Raw genomic sequence first — 17,826 nt, forward strand, 5'->3', positions numbered from 1 at the left:
CTGACAGCGTGCAGAAAGGCTAGATCCCTAGTCTCCCGCTCCTCCCCCGTCCTCCCCCTGCAACCTTATCTCCACTCTGGATAGAAAAAGGAACAATGGGAGATCAAGAAAGAGCTCTTGGCTCCCAAATTTACTTTTAAAAAAGCTACCTGAGACGTGTTTCACTTCCGAGGAGAGGTCCAGCATAATAAATGTAACCCAGTTAGACTGCGAGACTCCAATTTCAAATTCTGAGAACTGTTCAAACCCTTGGCTGATGCCATATATTTACTGGAGGTTACAGATGGAGGCTGAAGTGGATGAGTCCAACAGTAATGAGTCAACTGTTACTATAGTGGCCTGTTCACAGTATGTACTTAATACATGTCTAAGAAACTGAAGTGATGACAAGCTCAAAAACAGAAATTAAAAAATATATATAATTAACAAAACTTTTAAAAACCAACAGAAGAGTTGCAAGACAAGCACATTGTCTTAAAACAAATGGAGTTGAAAACTGGAAGAAGCAGCTAAAAGACATCAAAGTGGTTGCCTCTGGGAAGGAGAATGGGTGAGGAGGTATGGAGACAGGGACTATTGGTTTTCATCATAAACCTTTGCGTTCCTTTTGATTTTTTAAACATGTGCATGTCTTACATTGATAAAACAGAAATTGTAAAAAGAAGAAATAAACCCAACTGTTGAGATTACATAGATAAGCTTTAATACCATTGATTTTCTCCTGAATCCAAAGGGAGAAAGTGGAGTCAGAGTTAACATTTCTGGGACTTCTCGTCATGGAGAATCGCTTGAAAAAGGAAACCAAACCAGTCCTGAAGGAACTGAGCGAGGCCCGCATCAGGACCGTGATGATTACAGGTGTGTGTCGCTGGAGGCCTGACAAGTTGAATGCATCCCAGGCATGAGAAAAAGACCATGTGAGCTGAGTGAGCTCCTGTGATTGGGGCAGAAAGAAAACTGCTCTGCTGTCAAGTTTGTTTCCCTGTGGTCCAGTTACCTGGGGCCATGTGTAGCTCCCTCAATACCACCATGAGCTGTGGAGGCAGGACCCATCACTCCCTTTGTCTAATGCCCACTTTTCCTACCCAGGATCTGCACAGTCCTAATAGACTCACAGTAATGTTTAAACACAAGAATGGATGTGTCCTCATCAAGAACCCCAATAAGACCTCTGTGTAAAGGATGTGAGACTCTGCTGGGCTGTCCTTCAGAGCAGTGGGGCAGGCAGGGCATATGGTAATAAAATCAAAGCATGACACAGCCCTAAGTATTCTTTTCTCTGCTTAAGTGGAATCCACATGCCAAGGATGTGTCGATGAAAATAATCCATAACCAATCTATGAATGAAAATTTGGGAGAGTTTATTCTGAGCTAAAATCTGAGGACCATGGCCTGGGGCCTTTCTTCCTGAAGGAAGAAAGGGCACCAAAGAAGTGGGGTGCACAGAGTGGTTATATACCCCAAAACAGGATGTTTCACATGATTGAAATGTCCCTTTTACCATAGTCGCGAGACTGCTCTGTCAGCACAGTGATTGATGGACACAGCAGGTAGGTTGCTGTCTCGGTGAACACAGCAGGGTGGCACGTCTGTTGTTCCGAGCTGGGTGGTCACAGGCAAGCGCAGCAATCAGTTCCTAGCCTAAGGAAAGATTCTTATCCTTAAGGAAATGCCAATGTGGGGGGAAGTTGCACCTTTACCTCAAGGGACTTTGTTCTTGCCATAGGAAATGTTTTAAAGCAGATATGCAATGCATGCTCAATGGCCACAGTCAGACCCTTTTGGAAAAACAAGGTCAGGCCGAATTAGGTTTACACCAAATGGCTTCCTCATATACTCCAATATATCCTATTGATTGCCATTTCTATTTGTCAGATGGTTTGATGCTGTCAGACTGGACCCATATTACCTTCACCACTAAGAGCTGTCAGTCTCCTGAGGATCAGTCATAAAGATCTCAACCATGTATTTATTCACTACTGCATGTTTTGGAAATACGCAATGTTCAGGACACAATGCTAACTATCATGGGAGGGAGATGCAGACATAGAATTTGACCACTGAGGTAGACAGGCTTGAACAGGGGGAAAAATAAATGGTTACAAGATAAGGCAGAAAGTGATAAATGCCCCAACAAGGAGCACCAACCAAGTGGTATGGACCCTCAGAGGAGCAAGAGCTCAGTGCTGGTTGCTGAGAGGTTTACACATAAAACAAGGCGATTTTCTTTGTCATCTAGGTGACAACCTTCAAACAGCCATTACTGTTGCAAAGAGTTCTGAAATGATTCCTCGAGGGAACCAAGTGATCCTTGTGGAAGCCAATGAACCAGAAGAGTGTGCTCCTGCCTCTGTGACCTGGCAGCTGGTAGAGAACCAAGAGAATGGACCTGGGAGGAATGTGAGCAAATGTTTGAAGGCCCCTCTGTGGCCTGCAGTGATGGAATACAGCCCTGACCCTGGGCAACCTGCTCTAGGCCATAGAAGTCATGACTGTAATAATCCCTCACATCTGCCTGGAGTTTTACAGTTTGCAAAGCATGCAGCATTTCCACCAGTGTGTCTCAGCCATGGCTGCACATAGAAATCACCTGGAAGAGTTTTTAAGTTTCCAGTGCCAAGGCTTTACCGATTGAATCAGCATCTCTGGGCTGGGAGCCGGCATCGGTCCCTCCTCCCGGCGATTCCAGTGTGCAGCCGTGGTTGAGAACCACTGATTTACATCCATCTGATCCTCACAGTTACCCAATACAGTTGAGCAAGCTGGTCATTTTATAAATGAGAAAACTGAGACCTAGAGAGGTAGGCTTGCCCAAGGCACACAACTGGCAGGTTACAGAGCAGAAATCAAATTCAGGTCTGTTTGATTCCACCCAAATAAATCCATGGGCATTTAGATCGTGCTGTACCTGTGACGTGAAGTTAACAGGTGTCAGGTTTCTCTAGAAGGCAAGCTTCCTGTGTGCTAGCCGCAAAACAGCTCATTCATATGAAGAGAATGGGCTGCAGCCTGACCTTCCATCACTAAAGGTGGCACCTCCACCTTTGTGTGAGTTCAGAGATGGTCCTCCAGGGGATAAATTACAAAAATGCTCCTTTCCTCCAGGCTGACCAGCCCTTCAGATTGTTGAGTGTAGAGTAGGCCTTTATTCAGTACACAAACTGCATAACCATGCAGAGTGGCCCTGCCCCCACCCTGTGAAGAGGTGCATTAACTTGGCTCAAACACCATTACATTAGCTGTAAAAGACAACCGCTCTCTCTATGCTTTCAGCAGATTTCTGGTGCTTATTTCATTGCAAACCCGCTTGCTTCTGCATCAACGCATGTTGTCTCAATTACACTATGTGACAAAACTCAGGTCCTTACTAATTTTTAACAGTCTACTCACACTACCCATTCATGGGTTTAATACCTTTACTGAAGTTTTGGTCATTGCTGGGAGAAGTTATATCACAATCTCAGGTTTTCCTCCCCTCTGCCTCACTCCTACCACACGCTCCTTCTCCCTTTTCTAGTAAAAGCAAAAGAAATCTTGTCCTTGCCTCATGCAGAATGCTTTAGAGCGTGTCTTTTGTTGGCTGTTTGCAATAGGGAATGGAAGGGGAGGGGTGTATCACGTTGCCTCCCAGTTTAGCACATCAAAATATTTTCTTCTTCCAAATACACTGCTTTCCCTAAGATGAACTGCTCTAATGAATAAAATTTTCTCACCTATTCTACTATTTGAATTCAGAGTCCTACGCAAATGTAACACCCTCCGAGAAATGTTGCATGAAAATCCATTATCAGCTATTGACTTGATGGGTACATGTGCATCATCAGATGCTTTCTCTAGCTGAGCCAGGTGGGTCTAGAACACAGTGGTGTGGGGTATATTGACAGGTGAAAGACAGGAGGGAAAGGGTTTCAGAAAAGGAGTAGTACTGGTGCAATGCAACATAGAGGTTGGAAGAGGATCTGGGCACCAGGAGGGAACAGGTTGCCTACCTGTTGGGTTGGGGAAGGACCAGGTGCTAAAAGGAGTTAGGCTCTGAGGAAAGAGTCTGCCTATTTTACAGTGAAGAAATTGGGGCATCATTTTTGAACAAATGAATGGTAAGAGACCTTAGGAAATAAAAGGTTGCATGAGGAGGAGAAGGAAGAGGAGGGAAAAGTGTTCCTTATTCTTCCTTGGAATCGCTAATTGGTACCTTGGAATGATTTCCTCAGTAGACTGACATCACGCATATTATCTCCCAGGACAGGATCCAGAGCATCATTTTGTCAAGGTATCACACATTTATATGATCTTGGGAGGACGTTTTGAGTGTCTTCTTCATGTGAGTCTAAGTTCCATGGGCGAATGACACATTATGTGTTTGCTGGCCCTCACATTGTTATGAAACATGAATATACTTCCTTCAATAAAACGTAGGAAAGCAGAGACGTTCCTTCAGAGCTGATATAGAAATAACGCCCTTTTGATTTTAGGAAATCTGCATTGACATTGGAAACAGCTCAGTGCCTGATGGAGAAAGAGGGAGCTGTTACCATTTTGCAATGAGTGGGAAATCATACCAAGTGATATTTCAGCATTTCAACAGCTTGCTTCCAAAAGTAAGTACTGGAGAAATGAAATGTTTTGTTTTGCTCTTCAAATTAGTGAGGCAGAAAAGGAGAAGAAAGTAGTGAAGGGGATGATCACGTGGTTGTCTCAGATTTAGGGACTAAACACCCACAAAGGGGCACTGCTCCTTCGGAGGTTTCCCAGCCCCACCTACGCCGACCTGGTCCTGCATATGCGCATGGCTTCCTTTTCAGAGTTGGCGTTCTGGTACAGCACCCCTTGCCCCCATGGGCAGTCCAATCCCAGCCTCCCTTTCTCTCACTCCTCAGCAAGGGAACCTCCAGATAGTTCCAAATGTCCTGTCTGTTATTTGGGTCATCTTCTCTCTGAAAGCTGCCGCCTCATGTTAGGCTGAGCTCTATTCCCCTTCCTGTCTGGATTCTTAAAGTACAACAGGAGGAAACAAAGGCCCCACCGTTTATTTTCAAAATCCTTTGTTATCTTATCCTCTGTGTGTCTGTTTTAAAATAGTGCTGTGCAGGGTTGCACTGTCAGTGTGAAGGAGATAAGGGGAGCACAAGCAGAGGGCAGCAGCCATCTGTTAGCAGTGTCTTGAGAATTCTGTCGCTTTACCAGTCAAGGACCATGGAATGTAGACCCCAGAGGCTCCTAGAAAGCTGTTACTGCAATTCCTCATTGAAGAGATTGGGAAAGCTGAGACTCAGAAAGGATGTCACTTGTCTAAGGTTTGCATAGTTTGGGGCAGAGCTGAGAATAGAACCTGGATTCTCCACTCCTGACCTGTTGCTCTTTCCTCTGCCTATGCTGCAATTATGGTGACAATGTTTAATAAAAAGAACTGTATTTCCTTAAGCATTTTTATCCCATATGCTCTGCTGCTTTTTTAGTTATTATTATTAATTAAAAGTTACCCCATCTTTGAAAAATGGCCTGGAAAGAAACAATGGGGTTGTGATGGACGACTGAAAGTGAGAGTTAAATATTAAACTGTTAAGTCCCTTATTCCCTTTCCTGGCATTTGGTCTAATGACACACCACCCGATCCTGTGTTAAAACGAGGGCCAGGAGTGATTTTTCAGGGCTGATCTTTTATTTAAAAAGTGTTCTTCTTCCTAACCTTATTGCAATCATTGTTTTTCTCTTTAGATCCTAGTAAATGGAACCATTTTTGCAAGAATGTCTCCTGGGCAGAAATCAAGCCTTGTTGAAGAATTTCAGAAATTAAAGTAGGTGTTATTGCCTGAAAGAGTGTATTCATTATCCATTGCCGTGTGACAAATTACCTCAAAACTTAATGACTTAGAATAACACCATTTATTATTGTACATTTCTGTGGATCTGGAATCCAGGTGGGCTTAGCTGAGTCTTCTGCTCCGGGTTTCTCACAAGGCTGTGATCAGGTGTGGGCCAGGACTGCAGTCACCTCAGCACTCGAAGGGGGAGAATCTGCCCCCAGCCTCACTCACGTGTTGTTGTCAGGATTCAGTTCCTTGTGGGCGGTTGGATTAAGAGTCTCAGTTTTTCACTGGCTGTTGTACAGAAGCCACCCTCAGTTCCTTGTCACATTGGTCATTTCATAAGGAAACTCACAATGTGGCAGTTGGCTTCCTTAAAAGTGAGCAAGCAAGGAGAGCCAGAGAGACACCATTTTTTATATCCTCAGCTCAGAAGTGGCATGCCATCACTTTTGCTGTATTCTCTTTAAGGCAGCAAGTCATTAGGGCCAGCCCACATCCAAGGAAGGCATTATACAATGTCTTGAATACCAGGAGGTGGGGATCGTTGACAGCCATTTTAGAAGTTGCCCACCCCAGAAAGCATCCTTTCTGTGTCCCATAGGGCATATCTTAGAGGAAGAGCCTCTGCTGGGATGTAGAGAATAGAAACAATAGGAGTTTATATAGCTTAGAATAGGAAAAATAGAGAAGTGTGTGGGTTATCACTTGGAATTATTTGAGGGTGGTCCATTAGAAGATATATGAATAATTTTGGGTCCTCTAGGAAAGAGGCAGAATGGCATTTTCACTGTATCTGACCCTGTTATGGATTTGGAATAGAGGGCAAAGTAAAAAAAAAAAAAGAAAAAAGTTCTTTCTTATCTCCTTCAAAAATACAGATGACCAAGTTACATCAAAGTGAAACGGTTCTTCTTGAGACCAGATCTACCTATATTTGCTGGAAATATTACAATTTCTGGGCTGCAGATTTCTGGGAAGCGAAAAGCGATAGAGAGTAGTGAAACTTTAGGTAATTGCTGATAAGTAGTAGGTAAAATCAGGAGACTGCCTTAGACTATTATTTTTTGTTGCCCAAGCATTCTTAGGGGAGTTTCAAAAACTGCCTATTAACTCCCATAATGCCTTGAGGCTGGCTTAGTAACCAGTGTCTAAAATGACTATTTTACTCACATGGTCATTATATGATATTGGCTGAAGAAAGTAATTTTACCCTTCTCAAACGCCTGAGAAATTTTGCCAACTTAAAGGCTTACTTTTGAAAAGCTATATTCCCCTAAAGAAAAATCGATTCAGGAATATATATGCTGTCTCAGAATGAGCTGTCTTCTCAATTTCCCAATCTTCTTCTTCATGCGTTTATCATTGGGAATGTGCACAGGTTGTCTGAATTCTCTCCTGAATTCCGGGAACACCAGAAGATGTAAGATTCCTCATGTGATAAAAAGACTAAATATGTGTTTTAAGCCTGAAGAAAGGAAGCCATTTTCAGCAAATGTGCATAGTCATGGCATGAACATGAGTACATGAGAATGTTTGTAGGGTAATTTTCATATATACTAGCCAAATATTAGGTTGAGCCATATGAATTTGTTTGCATTTGATCATCTTTAAAATGGTCATTTCCTATGTTTCAACTAATAATAAGGAAATTCTCTGAGAACTTCTCTTTTCCTTGGATTTTTGATCTGTTATTTCATGTTTTTTGGAAAATTGCCACTGAGCTTTTAATAGTATTGCCATTAATTATTACTTATAATGTATTACTTACTTAAAATAGAACACAGAGTGTGTCTTACGTCAGAAGTTCCTTTTCTCTGGCAACAGCTTTAATATTTATTCTTCTATTTATCTGATTGTGTTTGCACATCAAACTAGTATAGAAGGGAGCATGTTATCTCATTTTCACTCTAAGGTTCATCAACAATATGTATATATTGGGCTGGCCCAGTGGTGTAGTGGTTAAGTTCCTGCATTCTACTTTGGTGGCCCAGGGTTTACAGGTTCAGATCCTGGGTGCGGACCTACACACCGTTCATCAAACCGGGCTGTGGTGGCGTCCCACATACAGAATAGAGGAAGATTGCCACGTACGTTAGCTCAGCAACAATCTTCCTTAAGCAAAAAGAGGAAGATTGGTAACAGATGTTAATTCAGGGCTAATCTTCCTCATCAAAAAAAAAAGTATGCCTATGTCTCTCAAACCATCTCCAAAATGTTTCTCATCCTAGTGTCTAAACTCTAAACTTTCAACCTCAGTCAGCAACCAAAACACAGATGGATGAGGTTATGATCTGTGTGAGGCGGTGTAGAAGGGCTGTGATTATGATTGCATACTCTTAAACTTGGCCTTGGTGGATATCATCAAACAAAACTTCTTTTGAAGTGCACGAGCATCCTTGTGGATGTCCTTGGCAGTATCCATGTGATTGACTGAAACAATTTAAATGATATGGTGGCCTTATTCCTCTGGGAATATTTCTCTCCAAGTCATTTTCCTTCAGCCTGATTCCACATGTGTTCAGGACACCCCCACACACACGCACACATCGCGTGTGAGTTAGTTATGATGGAAGTTATTCAAGTGAGACGTTAAGCTATTAATTTTTCTTATCCTTTCCCCTGCAGTTATTACGTGGGCATGTGTGGAGATGGAGCTAATGACTGTGGGGTGAGTAGAAATTACTTCTCCTAATGCAGGCAGTTCACTAATATCTCTCATGAGGACCGCACGGTCCCTGGGGTCTGTCTCTTCACCCTTTTGCCAGCAATCACTTGATTATTTTGCTGTTTATATCCACTGCTATCGGCATGTGGGTTGGAAGTGGAGAGGAATAAAGTGAGATGAGTCACTTCAGCTATTTTCTGGCAACTCCTAGAAGACTAAAGACCAGGAGAGGCTACTTAGACTCCCATATTTTGGACTCAGAAGGGACTTTACAAGACTAGCTGATATAATTCTATCGTGTTATCAATAAGGAAATGAGTCTCAGGGAAGTGAACTCTTTTTTTGTCAGAAGTCACACAGCTAGTAAAGGCTTAGTGAAGTAAAAGTTTGAAATTGATGGTTAAAGATTTTGAATTATATGTAAACTGTATTTATTCCTGACAAACTTCTGCTCCAGGTTAGTACTCCAAAAATTCTCACGCTCAGTGAAATCATAGACCGAACTATGTGGTTATTACGTACTATAGCAAACCTAAGTTAAATGATTCTAAGCAGATTACTTCTTATACACAATAGAAGGCAGTGCATGTTTTATAATCTGAGTTTTGAAAAGATGTTTGAAACTATAGCCTACCTTGAAGATTTATGCATGTAAGAAAACATTTTGGTGCTAATTTGTAGAATAAGAAATGAAGAGGATTGCCTTGTATTTCCAAAGCCTATTAGATATTTAAGATCTGAGTATTGTTTTACTTCCTTCTTAAATATTTTCTTTAAAGTTCTGTGAAAAACTGTGTTCATCCTTGGAGATCTATTTTGAATTTTTCTGCCTTGTGCTTCATGAGAAGAAGATAGTCATTAGTCTGCTGTTCAAAATCTAGAATGTGTACTCATTCCCATTAATTATGAGGAATTTAGAACAAAACAAATAAATTGAGTGCTAATTAAAGAATACTGAATTCTATTTCTTATAAGGATGTAGTCTCTGCCCCCAAAGAGTTCATTGTCTAGTGGGGGAAAGAATCGTGCATAAGTCTAACCCTAGCATGAGCTAGAAGGCCTGAATTATATAAGAAGGAAATATTCTAATCTTTATTGAACGTGAATTTAGTATATACTGGCCACAGTAATCAGATACATTGTAGTTCTACAGAACTACAGAAATACGAAATCTCACTTTATGCTTACATAATTCTTGCAGGATTAGGGGCTTGCTGGCCTGCTTATTGCCCACTGTCTGCTCTGTGAACTTTCTGGGAAGTTTTCAGTCTTGAAGAGGAATGAATTAGCTTTTATTTCAGTGAGGCAACACACATTCTGGAATGATTCTGTGATGAGTGTGACCTGGACCCCGTCTCCAGTGAAGATGTTATGGGCCCCATACTTCATCCCAGCAGTTTTCTCATTGGCTGGATTAGACAGCCCAGGAAAAGGTGTGGATTAGGTATCTTTTCTTATTGTTCATGAAGGTGGCCCACTAAGTGTAAGAGCTATGATGGTGAGGGCCCCCACAGTTGGCCATCCAAACGCTGTCGTCTTTTTAATAGACTTCTTGAATGAGTGCTTCCATTTCTTCTATTGTCTACACCTCCACAACCAATACTCACACATGCAGGTGCACACATCTGCACACCACTCTTCTACCTCTGGATCATTGTTTTGTTGGCGACTTTGTGAACCAGGGGAGAGAGGATATTCCAGGTGGAAGGATAGCATAAACAGAGACCCAGAGGTGGAAGGGTACAGTGTTATAAACTCTATAATGTGAAGAAGAGCCTCATGGTGTTTGAACAGTTAGACCCTGGCCTGAGGAGTAATGGCTGTAACATGGATGTTTCATTCCAGGCTTTGAAAATGGCTCATGCAGGCATTTCGCTGTCAGAACAGGAGGCATCTGTGGCATCCCCTTTCACCTCAAAAACAGCCAACATCGAGTGTGTGCCTCGTCTCATCAAGTAAGCCACTTCTTCCCCTTCCACCCCATGACTGACGGGCTCATTGTCTGGCTCTGGACAGAATTAGCTATGTTTTAAAGGGATAAATGTCACAACAGAGGCTTAGGTAGAGCACTACTGGAGCACCAACGAAGGGGGCATTAGTGCTGCTCGAGAATGCTGGTAAAAGCCACAAAAAAGGGACTTTTTCTGAGTTTTAAAGGACAAATGGCTGGGTCACGTGAACCGTTGAAGGCTAGAGTTGATCTTTAAAAAACTAATTGCATTTCTTACTTCTCGCCTCCTTTATTTTGTATGTTGGATACTTGCTGGAACCTTTTTCTCAGGAGTTGGGGATGAGTGAGGAAGCAGAAAAGGAGCATTCCATCAGATCACTTCCCCAAATAGTGTTGTGACTCCAAAATATAAATTAGTGAATATCCAAAATGACTACATAGAAGACTTCTACAATTGGTTGGCAATAGTTAGGGAAAGGGAAGGAATTAAAAACTGTTTATTCCCCAATACAGCTCCCTCACCTCCACTCCACTCTCATTTCTGGTCTTGCCTCTACTTATGCTTTAACTATAGCTAAGAATAAAACATTTGACTTTATACTTTGTTCATAAATCTTATTTCGCTGTTGTTTCCTGTAACAATGTCGGGTAACTTCAGGCCATCTTCCTGGCCAATGGTCTGGAAGACATCACTAAATCTTGAAGTTTATACAAAAAAGACAACCATGAAGTTCTCTGGCATGTTCCTTGGTGCATCTGAACAGGCAGCTACTGGTGGGAATTACTCATGTAAAGGTGCCAGGCTTGAAATTCCATGCCCACATCTGGCTGCATATCAGCAAGACAGCTTGACACATCTCCCCGAACACTTGTAGCCTGCACCTGTATTCTTCCACACCCTCAAACGCCATCACCTACCCTGCCTCCAAAGCAGCTCCTCTTCCCAGCTCCCATGTTCCCTGCTTCTGAGGACCATTTGGTTCTTAGAGTCCATCACTGAGGTTCAAACTTGAGAGCACTTTTAACTTTTTCCTCTTCTTCACCCCGAGCAAACCAGGCATTATGTTTTTCTGGTTTGGCTTTCAGAGGGTCTCTCCTAGCCCTTTCCTTACTATCTCTGTTGCCTTAACCCAAGTTCACGTCATGATGAGTACAAAATGAGAGTGCTCAGGACATGCGCTCTATTTCATGCTTTCCATCATCAGCATGACTCATGGAGCTCTTTTTAAATAGTGTGCTTGGAAATGTGTTATACTAAGAAGAGACAGAGCCTGCCCTGGAGGACTTACACTCCAGTCAAGGATAGAGATAGAGATAGATATAATCACAAAACAGGGAATCTTTTGCCTGATGAGTGAGAAGTGCTCAATAAATTAGCTTTAAATAAATTAATGGCCAAACGATACAGTAATTGCTCCAGTAGTTCAGTGTGATAACTCAAGTCAGGAGAGAAGGTTGCAACTTGAAGGATGGGAAGTTTCAACTTGAAGGATGGGGAGTTGCGACTTGAAGGATGGGGAGTTGCAACTCGAAGGATGGGGAGTCACAACTTGAAGGACAGATAGGACTTATGTAAAAAGAAAGGGGGTGGGAGGTAATACAAGGTAGGGGAGATGGAGAGCCATATTTAGAAATGAAGTTTTAATTGGAGAGTGCAGGTGCCCCTGATAGCCAAATTGGGCTGGAAGGCTTCTGGGATGGGAGTTATGGAGGTTAAGCTTAAGTGCCAGGTATGGAGGCCTTGCATAGGAGTTTAAACTCTTGGATGGTTGCACAAAGTGCTGACGTGTTCCATCCAAAAGGCATTTGAACTTCAGATGCTCTTTCTCATGCAAGTGGCCCATTGCATTTAAGAACGCAATATGCTGTTTTAAAATACAAGTCATAATATAAAATTTCTGCAGTGACAGATGGTTTAGTAAAGAGTTTCAGGGTAGAAACTCTTTTCTTTTAGTATTTCATAGATTCATAAAAATTAGATATGGCTCAGCTCTGTTAGGCTCATTTTACGCTTGCTATCATCGACGCATACTTATTCTTGAGAAAACATCCTCCCGAGGGGTGATGAGGTTCAGATCCACAGGTTTTCATTTTTATCCTTTGAAACTTGACTGACTTGTTATAGTTCAAGTTCTTTAAGGCAAGACCTGTGCCTTGTTATTTCTGTATCATTGTGCCTAGCACTAAGCTGGGAACATCAGAGCATTCAGTGTATGTTTGTAGACTACATAAATAAGAGAGTGAGCTGTTTAAAATTCATAATCATTAGGAATAGCAGTAATTTTGGAAGCCCATGAAAACTTAGAATGTTTTTGGGCTTTCCTTTGAATCTGAGTGTCTTAATTTTCCTGGAAATGTACACAACTGCAGGAAAAAGGATGAAATCACAAAGTTTTTGTCAGAAAATGATTTCAGGCTTCACATGCTTGTGCTTTCTTAGCTTGTTTTCTGCTCCACCCTCTGTGTTGGAAAAAAATGGCAGTGCCTTCAGCCTGGGGAAAAACCTCTGCCCGAGGCATCCTGACCTATCTCCCACCCAACCTTCTCGTCTTCTCTGAGGCAAAGTGGCTATTAGTCTGGCTTTTTAGGTTTTCCTTCTCACTTCACTGGTCTGTTGACAAAGTCTTTGAGCAGTGCAGGTCTCTGTGTCACCAAGCGCTGGGAAGGAAGAGGATGTAGGCTGTCTCCCACGTGGATTCACTTCTACCTTAACAAGCGAGGCCTGCAGGAGGCGTTGTTGGCCAGGTTCCTCACTCCTCCATTGTGTATTACCACCTCACACTGTCTTCTTTGGCCTGTCACAATCCACCAGTCAACCAAGTCTCAGTTAAGGGAATAACAGCTCAAACAGAATTTTTTAAAAGGGGGAATGTGCACTTTTGAAGACGCATTTTTTTACTGTTTTCTTTATCTCTTTTGATCTCCACGCTAGCTCAGATTATTACCCTAGGTTCTTCCTGCAGTATTAAAGACAAGAAAATCCATTTCATCTCAGATATTGGGGTCCCATCCACACTTCCTAAAATGTGAGAGCACCTGTCCTTTGGCTTTATGTCTCTAAGGGTCTTTAAAACACACGTGGTTCAATTCTCAGGAAGCAAGTGTTGTCAGGATGTCATGGGTCACAGTCAAGTCAACGCCTGACATTTTGCACCTTAACATAATGTTGTATTGTGTTTATAATGTGTATGTTAATCTTCTTAATGTACCGAAAGCTTGCTGAAACTAAGAACTGTGCCTGATTCTTTTTATATCCTCTGTGACTCTTAGCATAATGCTGGTACCTCATAAACTCTAAATAAAAGTGGATATATGAATCAGTGAGTGAAGTAATGATTGAAGGAGAGAATGAATGAGAGAATGAGTAGTTAAATAATTGAGAGGATTAATCAGTGACTAAATGAATGTAATTCAGTAGCTATTAAAAATTGAACTCTTTTTGAAATATAAAAGAGACTGGGAGATGCGTATCCTACGTAACCAGTTATTTTTATTTTTTCTTAAACAGAGAAGGCCGAGCTGCTCTGGTTTCATCCTTTGGGGTGTTTAAATACTTGACCATGTACAGCATGACCCAGTTTATTGGCACATCACTGCTCTATTGGGTATGAACCAAAATAGTTTTTTCTCAATTCTAATTGCATTTACATCCCTGGTTTATTCTTTGGAGAGAGGCTCCTACACAGGATTTAATGTTTTATAAATAAATGACATTTCTCAGAATAAATATCTGCAATCTTGGGAACTTGGTATAACTGTGCATGAAATAGGGAACTAGAAATAAGTAGATGTCGATCAGTTTTCTAAGAGTGTTGTTTTTCTTTAGATAGCCTGAGACACTTGACCTCTTTGAGCCTCTGTTTCTTCACTTGGAGTACGAAGAGAGCTTCAGAGCAGCCTAAATATAACTCGGCAGGAAATGGATCGGTCTCCAACTGTGGAATAGTTTTGGCAAAAGACTAAGAAGAGATAAAAAGAAAGAGAGGTTGTTGAATTTGACTTTGAAGGACACAAAAGCTAGAAAAACTCCCATACTGGAGCTTTACTTCTGAATCTGCCCAGAGCTTACACACTTAAGACATGTCATTAGTTAAGGATTAACAATTCTTTAAAATAAAAAAAAAAGGCTTTTGAAATTCAGTGATACAAACAATCATTTACGAATTAATTGGCTGTCTGGAAGGAATATGTATAGGTTGAAAGTAATCTTCCTTAGGGGCTGGCCCCGTGGCCGAGTGGTTAAGTTCGCGCACTCCGCAGCAGGCGGCCCAGTGTTTCGTTGGTTCGAATCCTGGGCGCGGACATGGCACTGCTCATCAGACCACACTGAGGCAGCGTCCCACATGCCACAACTAGAAGAACCCACAACGAAGAATACACAACTATGTACCGGGGGGCTTTGGGGAGAAAAAGGAAAAAATAAAATCTTTAAAAAAAAAAAAAAAAAAGAAAGTAATCTTCCTTAGTTCAGCCATTATTTGAGCCAAAACAAAATGATCCAATAGGCTCAGGGAGCACTCAGGGAAGAAATTATTTTACCGCTTTCCTGGGACATTTGAGAGGTGAAGGGGAGGACCACAAGACTCCAGCATCTAGTGGGCCGTTGCTTGCAAGAATCGCACACAGAGGGCTGAGGGGCAGCCAGGTGGACAGAAATGGGAACCGGATTGGGAGGCAGGAAACCTGAATTCAAGTTCTGCCTCTGTCACTAAGAACAAATTAGGCCTTGCCCTTGACCAAACCTTTATCTGCCTCTGGGAAATCAGACGGGCTGATTTCTAAAGCCCCCCAGGGTTCTGTGAAAGCTGCTCCTAGAATGAGAACTGAATGAGACCTAAAGCTGCCTTTGAACATTTCTCCCTGTTCCATCTCACCCTAGCTATATATAAGTTTACCACTATGAGGGAGAAGGGATACGAGAAAGACAGGGACAGGAGACAGAGAAAGAATTAGAGGAAGAGAGGGACACCGAGGAACCATTTGCAGCCTCTCAAAAATATGAAAGCAGAATTTCAGTTCCAAAGTCTTCTTGGATAGAATTGGAACTGTAGTCCACTCCGATGGTCTAGACCAAAATAAGAGTGTACCCCAAGGACCTTCACCTGGAAACTTCCGGGTTTTGGGTTCATTCTCTAAGAGGCCAGAAATATTTTGCATTTTGCATAAATCTGGTCTGTAATGTGCTCAGAACTGGATTATAATTTAGTGCTCCATCAACAGCTATGAAGCAGATAAACAGACCTGGCTGCAAAAGGTATTGCCAAGGCAAGTTTCCAGAGAGTAATAGGTTGCCTTTTGTGTTTAAATACTTCAACCCCATAAATGTGACCTTCAAAGAAGTTCTCTGTCTACACTAATCTTAGGAAGGCAGGTGTACCGGACTGAAGTCTGCCATGGGCTTACTTGGGCTATGGGCACTTGTTCAATTTGTGAAAGTGATTGGACTCCAAGAGAGCTATGTTGTGAACTCCATCCAGGGATGAGGATGGAGAGAAACATCTGCTGAATGATTTGAGAACTTGACTTCAAATTTTAAGTTTGAGGTTCCCAGTGGAACTTTCAGGCTTCAAAATCTTACATTGAGAATTCGACTATCTATGCTGAGACTACAGCTGCCAGAATTACTGTGGCCAGTAGGAGAGTCAGTCCCAACTGACTGACTCTCGTTGCTAATCTGGAATTAAGTTAAGCACTGGGAGAACGGTGATCTGGTTTTATTCTATCCAATGAGATGCTAAAGATCTTAGATAAGTCATTTTTTTCCTTAAGAGGAGAGGAAAAAAACAGTTGCTTCCTGATTACTTTCAAAAGGAGTGTTGGTGATGATAAAAATGCTATAATGGCAGAATCAACACATATTTACTTTTCTTTCCTTTTCAGCAACTACAACTCTTTGGGAATTACCAGTATCTCATGCAAGATGTTGCTATTACCTTGATGGTCTGTTTAACAAGTAAGCTCTTTAGCAAAGTAAACTATATTATTGTGTTCATCCATATCATACAAATAAGAGCCTCTGAGAAAGATGCACCTCATCACATATGAATTTTCTGAAAGTGGTTTTGGGAGTAACTTGAGGTTTCAAGTTCTCAGACTTGGCATTAAAATATCTTGATGGCAAATTTTAGGAGTCTTAGCCTCATAAAATTGTCAACGTATTTTGAGTTCTTTGTAGGTTTGTGTCTTGTACATAGAAAAATGTGCAATAAATCTGGAAAGGGAAATCGTTAAAACCCAAAGGTCACTTTCCATTATTCAGCTCTGCTTCACATTGGCATGAAACCAGATTTTTGCTAGGTCTTTGATGTGTGAGAACAAATGCTAGCATTTTATTCTAGTGGAATTCTTTCAAAAGCAAGGTGTGGCTTACAGCAGCTATTGCTCATTTCCTTCCTTTGAGATGACACTGATAAAGCATTTCCTATCAAGGAACTCAGGGCTTCATACTAACCCTTAATAAGTGAGGAAGGTGACTGTCTCAACAGAGAGCAAAGAAAAAGAATGACATAGTCCTCTCCTTTTCCTTGTTCAACAGTGAAAGTGCTATGAAAAATAACAGATAAAATATCAGGCAAGGCAGGATATTAATAACCTTGAGAATTTCATGTAGCATCTTAAAATATGAAATTGATATTGAAATCGTTTATTATATCAACCCAATGATAAAATTTACTAGTACCAGAGACATAAGTAATATGAATTTTGATTCTCAGGGTTGAAAAGTCTATTCATAGCCCATTAAAATATTTTTCTACATGTTATTAATATTCATGACTGGATAATTTTGAATCAATGATATTGCTTCTGCAATGCTGGATATTTTTAAGCAATTTGCATGATTTACCTCTGAATATGGTCAATGATGCTAAAAAGGAAAAAGAGCACCAGGAAGTTCCAAGAGCTAAACTAGCAGGCAGTAGTGTGAAGGTGAAGGCCACAGCCATCCTCCATCACTCCCTATCTCTGTGACCTTTGACAAATGTCCTCATAGGGTTGTGAGGATCAGATAAAATAAAGCATGGAAAGTGTACAGCACAGTGCATCACACATTGTAAGTGCTCATTGCAAGATGAATAATGTCACACTGTACCTGTTGGTTTTTTCTTCTTTTGAGATGACTGGCTAACTTGATGAGCTCTTGCAAAGAATTAGACTGTGTACAAGTGGATTGTTTGATTAGAAATCCAAATACATGAGTGTTAGTCCTAGCCTTGCTGGTCAGAATTGCTAGATGACCTTGAGCAAGTTATTTTGAGCTTTTACACACTTGATTCTATGATATTGGTTATGAATTTGACTCCCATGGTGGTGGGTGTACTTTAGTCTTTCCCATGGCAATGGCCTGTTGACCCTCATAACGGTTGGTCATCCAATGAAACTTAGCCTCTCATCTCAGAGTGGGC

At 41.5% G+C, this 17,826-nt stretch overlaps 2 protein-coding genes across 13 annotated transcripts in view; one reads left to right on the forward strand and one right to left on the reverse strand.

Moving 5' to 3' along the window:
* ATP13A5 (ATPase 13A5) overlaps positions 1-17,826 on the forward strand; it is a 103,809-nt gene that overhangs the window by 65,529 nt on the left and 20,454 nt on the right. For all 4 annotated transcript variants that reach the window (XM_070509171.1, XM_070509169.1, XM_070509170.1 and 1 more), the window contains 8 exons: positions 734-858; positions 2,240-2,400; positions 4,473-4,598; positions 5,716-5,795; positions 8,433-8,475; positions 10,318-10,427; positions 13,932-14,028; positions 16,304-16,376. In XM_070509171.1, the coding sequence (XP_070365272.1) occupies positions 734-858; positions 2,240-2,400; positions 4,473-4,598; positions 5,716-5,795; positions 8,433-8,475; positions 10,318-10,427; positions 13,932-14,028; positions 16,304-16,376 (815 nt within the window). The remainder of the gene's footprint in view (positions 1-733; positions 859-2,239; positions 2,401-4,472; positions 4,599-5,715; positions 5,796-8,432; positions 8,476-10,317; positions 10,428-13,931; positions 14,029-16,303; positions 16,377-17,826) is intronic.
* The window catches only part of PLAAT1 (phospholipase A and acyltransferase 1), a 48,341-nt gene continuing 44,411 nt past the window's right edge, over positions 13,897-17,826 (reverse strand). For all 9 annotated transcript variants that reach the window (XM_070509175.1, XM_070509179.1, XM_070509181.1 and 6 more), the window contains one exon: positions 13,897-14,382. In XM_070509175.1, coding sequence (XP_070365276.1) covers positions 14,227-14,382 — 156 coding nt within the window. In that variant the 3' untranslated portion in view covers positions 13,897-14,226. The remainder of the gene's footprint in view (positions 14,383-17,826) is intronic.

Source organism: Equus asinus, chromosome 5 (assembly GCF_041296235.1).
Source record: "Equus asinus isolate D_3611 breed Donkey chromosome 5, EquAss-T2T_v2, whole genome shotgun sequence".
In the NCBI taxonomy this organism is placed as follows: domain Eukaryota; kingdom Metazoa; phylum Chordata; class Mammalia; order Perissodactyla; family Equidae; genus Equus; species Equus asinus.